Source organism: Orycteropus afer, unplaced genomic scaffold (genome assembly GCF_000298275.1).
Source record: "Orycteropus afer afer isolate SDZICR_OR568_19922 unplaced genomic scaffold, OryAfe1.0 scaffold00367, whole genome shotgun sequence".
Lineage (NCBI taxonomy): Eukaryota > Metazoa > Chordata > Mammalia > Tubulidentata > Orycteropodidae > Orycteropus > Orycteropus afer.
In genome coordinates, this window is record NW_006921954.1 from 54,689 (window position 1) to 59,422 (window position 4,734).

The window sequence follows — 4,734 nt, forward strand, 5'->3', positions numbered from 1 at the left end:
TTGAAAATACCTACAGATAATTCTTTTGAATTCCTTGTCATAGAGTTCCAATGCTGCTTTGTCCTCAAGGATGTGTTCTGGATCTGTATTCTGCTCCCTTGTTTCTACCACTTTATCCTGCTTTTGTTTGTGGACTGTGATGGTCTGTTGTCTCCAAGGCATCATGGCATTGTTGTATTTAGATCTCTGTTAACTGTTTGTGAAAAGCAGTCAAGGATGATTCAGGCTCTTCTTGGTTTTTTATCATTGGCCTTCTCAGTCTTGCAGGTCTGGAGGGTTCTTGGGGTTGCTGGAAAGCAGAACATGTTCTTAAGCCCCAGGAATCTGCAAGAGCGCTGTCTCTTTAAATATCCAAAATAGTCAAGCTGCTTTTAGACGTTCAAAATGGCGGCATCCTCCAGACTGGCAAAAGTCCACAGCTCATCCGCCTTTCTCTTCACCTTCTTTGTTTATTCCCCAGCCACCGGAGCTGTCCTCTGTGCAGTCCCTGCCTAGCAGGGCTCATTTTTAGGTTAATTCTTAAGTCCTACTAGCACTCGGGAATCTCCAAGCTGTCTGTACCGTCAGAATCTCTCAGGATTGCTGCCAGACCACAGCTCTGTATGCCTTTTTTGGTATTTTCCCTCACATTCTTCTGCTAGTTGGGGTTTAGTCCACTTCTATATCCTTCCCTTCAAGGCTCAGGAGTCCAGGATTATCTTCTGTGTCTGTGTTAATTGGTTTCCCTTTTCTTTGTTTAAGAGGGTCTGTACAGTCTTTCTGCCTAGTCTGCCATCTTGCCAGAACCTTCTCCTCTATCTGTTTTATCTTTATAACTATTTAAGTTTTAGCACATATAATCGTAAATTGCTCTATTTTAAAAATAATTCATATTTTAAAACAAAAAACTCAGAAATGTCAACTAGATTTTTATCTTCAAAAATTATTGGCTAATTAGAGTTGTATGTAAATTTCAGAGACTGGGTTTTCTTTGGTAACTTGAATTTGTAATGGCTCTAAAACTGGGTCATACTACAGTACTCATGGGAAAATCTGTATCTAACAAGATGAACTTTCAGGATTGATCCTTTTAATATTGAGTATTGTATGTGTTAATTACCTTCTGAATCATGTTATTTCCCATAATTTTCTGAGGCAAAGTATCCAGTTTGGTGGGGGGAAAGAAGGTGGCTAATCTTTTTTTTTTTTTTTTTTAATGACTCAAATAAAATTTTAACGTGACTCATATACTGGATTTCCTCATTTTTATTATTTTTCATCAGTCTTACTATGTTGTTGTTGTTATGTGCCGTCGAGTCAAACACGACTCATAGCGACCCCTCCTTGGGTTTCCGAGGCAGTATCACTACGGAAGTAAGATTGCCCAACCTTCCTTCCGAGGAGTGGCTGGCGGGTTTGAACCGCCAGCCGTCTGGTTAGCAGGCAAGTGTCTTAGCCACTATGCTACCAGAGCTCCTAGTATACTGGGTATAAAAAGTGATCTTTATCTCCTTTTTTCTCCTTTCCTGTGGTAGAATATTTGAGTTCAGAAAGATAATTGGAAATCGAGAAAGATGCCAGCACCTGGTTTCAAGTGATTATCCAGTGTACGTCGATAAGGTATTTAAAAAAAAGAAATGCAATGATACAAATTCTGGTTAAACATAAATATATGGCAATAATAGATTGAATGTTGGAGTAAAATAACAATAAACATTAAAACGTAAGTATAGTATGGATTTTCCATTTACTATTTAAAGAATGCTATATGTACCCTAACAGAATGCTTATAATGACTATATTCTTTTTTTTTATTATTATTATTTTAATGACTATATCTTATATATTTGGGAGCATAAAGTTAGTATTTGTCAAAATACAAGAAGTATTTAGAGCTGGATCTTCCTCAACCTCTTTTTCCCCCACTTCTTTATTGTGATTTGAGTGAATGTTTACAGTGTGAATTGGTTTTCCATTCAACAGTCCATACACATTCTGTTTTGTGATACTTACTGCAATCCCCACACTGTAACAATATTCTCCCTACTGTGCTTCCTCCCTGTGCCCACCCCTTCCCTTCATTCTTCCTTCTCATTCCCTCCCACCTTCCTAGCTCTATCCCTGGGCAAATGCTGCCTTCTTAATCTCATATGCTAAATTGTTCTAATGAGTGCATACCCTCCTGACATTACTGTTCACTGTATAGGCCTATCATTTGTCTGTCAGTTGAATCACAAGGTTAAGTTCTAATACCTATTTTCTGTGTTTAGACTCAAAACAGAAAAATCAAACCCATTGCTGTTGAATCTGTTTTGACTCATACTGACCCTGCAGATCAGAGTACAACTGCCCTGCGGGGTTTCCAAGGTTATAAATCTTATGGATGCAAACTGCCTCACCTTTCTCCCAAGGAGCAGATGGTGGATTTGAACTGCTGCCCTTTTAGTTAGCAGCTGAGTGCTAACTGTACCACAAGGGCTCCTGCTCCTTTCTCTTTCGACTTAAAAAAAAAGAAACCACTGCCATTATGTCAATTCCAACTCATAGTGACCCCTTTAGGACAGAATAAATGTTCCCCATAGTATTTCCAAGGCTGTAAACCTTAATGGAAGCAGACTGCCTCATCTTTCTCCTATAGAATGGATGGTGGGCTTGAACTACCAACCTTTTGGTTAGCAATCAAATGTTAACCAGGGAAGATTGGGTGATCTACTTCTGTAGTGATATACCTGGGAAACCCAAGGAGGTGTTGGTATGTTGACAGCAATGAGGTTTTTTTTTTTTTTCATGCCACCAGAGTTCCCTCTTTAGACTTGGAAGGGTAAAATTAAATTATTCTACATTACAGAAGATTGCTTAGTATTAATGGGGAGTAATATAGTTAGTGGTGCAAATAAGTGCTAGGCTGCTAACCAAAGTTTGGCAGTTTGAGATCAGCAACCAAATAATAGATAAAACCCACTGGTATTGAGTCGATTCCGACTCATAGCAACCCCCATTGGGTCTCTGTGGTAGTAAATCTTTACAGAAGTAGATTGCCCGGTCTTGGTTCTGCAGAGTGGCTGGTGAGTTTAAACCACCAACCTTCTGGTTAGCAGTCAGATGCCGTAGGCACTGTGCTACCAGAACTCCTTAAATAATAGATAAGCCTATAAAATAAATAATAACACCTAGAAGGTGCTCCTCAGAGCTATCAACCTTTTGGTTTGAGACCAAGAAGGCATCCTTTACCCAAAAACAAAGTTAAGAAGTCAGAAAGGGGCAGTAAAGATGGGTAAATGGAAACAGAAAACGCAGGGAGGAAATGGGAAGAGTGCTGTTATATTGAGGGGATTGCAACCAATGTCATAAAACAAAACAGGTATAAATTGTTCTATGGAAAGCTAACTTGCTTGCAAACTTTGACCTAAACCATAATACTAATAAAAGGTGATAAGGAAATGCTAGTGCAGTCATATATCATTGGATATTATAAAACTGTACTTCAGTTATCAACACAGCATGATGTTGGTACACAAATATAAGCTAAATAAAACCAAATATGGAAATTTGTTCTTGTTGTTGTTATTTGCCATCAAGTCGGACCCGACTCATAGTGACCCTTCCTTGGGTTTCTAAGGCAGTATCACTACAGAAGTAGATTGCTCCATCTTCCTTCCAAGGAGTGGCTAGTGAGTTTGAAATGTCAGTCTTCTGGTTAGCAGTCAAGTGCCTTAGGCACTACACTACCAGAGCTCCTTTTAAGCCCGTTGCAAAAATGTGGATTATTCAATGAAAAGTGTAGACCCATGTTTTGGATACCTCTGGGCTACTCCACCAGAAAATACCACAAATGGGATGGCTTTAACAAACAGGAGTTTATTCTCTTACAGTTTAGAGGCTTTAAGTCTGAGTTCTAAGTGCCAGGCTTTATGGGCTGAGTGAAAGCCCCTCAACCTTGGGCTTCAGCTCTGCCTCCTGCTCCACGCCCACTGAAACTGGAGGCTTTTCCTCACTCAGGCAGCTGCTGGCTGCTGAGGGTGACAAACCCAGAGTCGACAAGTAAAAAGGCACAGTCCCAGTGTTACCAAACAACATGGCAGGGCACTAATTCAAGTCTAGAAGTCCCAAGATCAGCAGGGCGTGGCAGGCTGTTGAACAATGGGTTGGCTACATGCAGGGTTCAAGCCTGCCAAAAAGATGGAGAAACTTCCTCAAAGTTGCTTCTTAAGTACTGGAAGCAGCCCACATCCCTAAAGCAGTTATTCAGACACTCCAGTAGGTTCCACCATGAAGTTAATTACCAGTCTCACAATGGGGAGTAACTCCATCCAGCTGCCTAGCTACTCAACCAGGCCCAGCCAAGTTGACATACAAGCTTAACTACCACAGCCCAACTAGCTAGCAATTTGGCTTTTAAAAAAAAAAGAACGACTTCCAATAAGATGGAGAAATAGGAAGACAAGCGACACAGACCCTCTTCAACAAAGAAAAGAAAAACCAATTGACAGAGATACAGAAGAAAATCCTAGAACTCTGAGCTTCGAAAGGAACTATACAGAAGTGGATTAGGCACCAACTAGTGTAAAAACCTGAACGAAAACAGTGAGTACAGAGATGGTTGGAGCTGCGGACTGTCAGCTACTCTGATGGGACCAACAGCCTGAATATTTCCAAGTGGTGTTGGGACCTGAGAATTGACCTAAAGATCAATCCTGGTCACCAAGGGCTGCAGGGACAACTGCTCTGGTGGCCTATGACTAGGTAGGGAAACAG

The 4,734-nt window shown here is 40.6% G+C and overlaps 1 protein-coding gene across 1 annotated transcript in view; it reads left to right on the forward strand.

The window, feature by feature from the left end:
* The window catches only part of ABHD18 (abhydrolase domain containing 18), a 124,924-nt gene that overhangs the window by 3,710 nt on the left and 116,480 nt on the right, over nucleotides 1-4,734 (forward strand). The window contains exon 2 of the mRNA XM_007952986.2: nucleotides 1,515-1,636. Within this exon, the coding sequence (XP_007951177.2) occupies nucleotides 1,515-1,636 (122 nt within the window). The remainder of the gene's footprint in view (nucleotides 1-1,514; nucleotides 1,637-4,734) is intronic.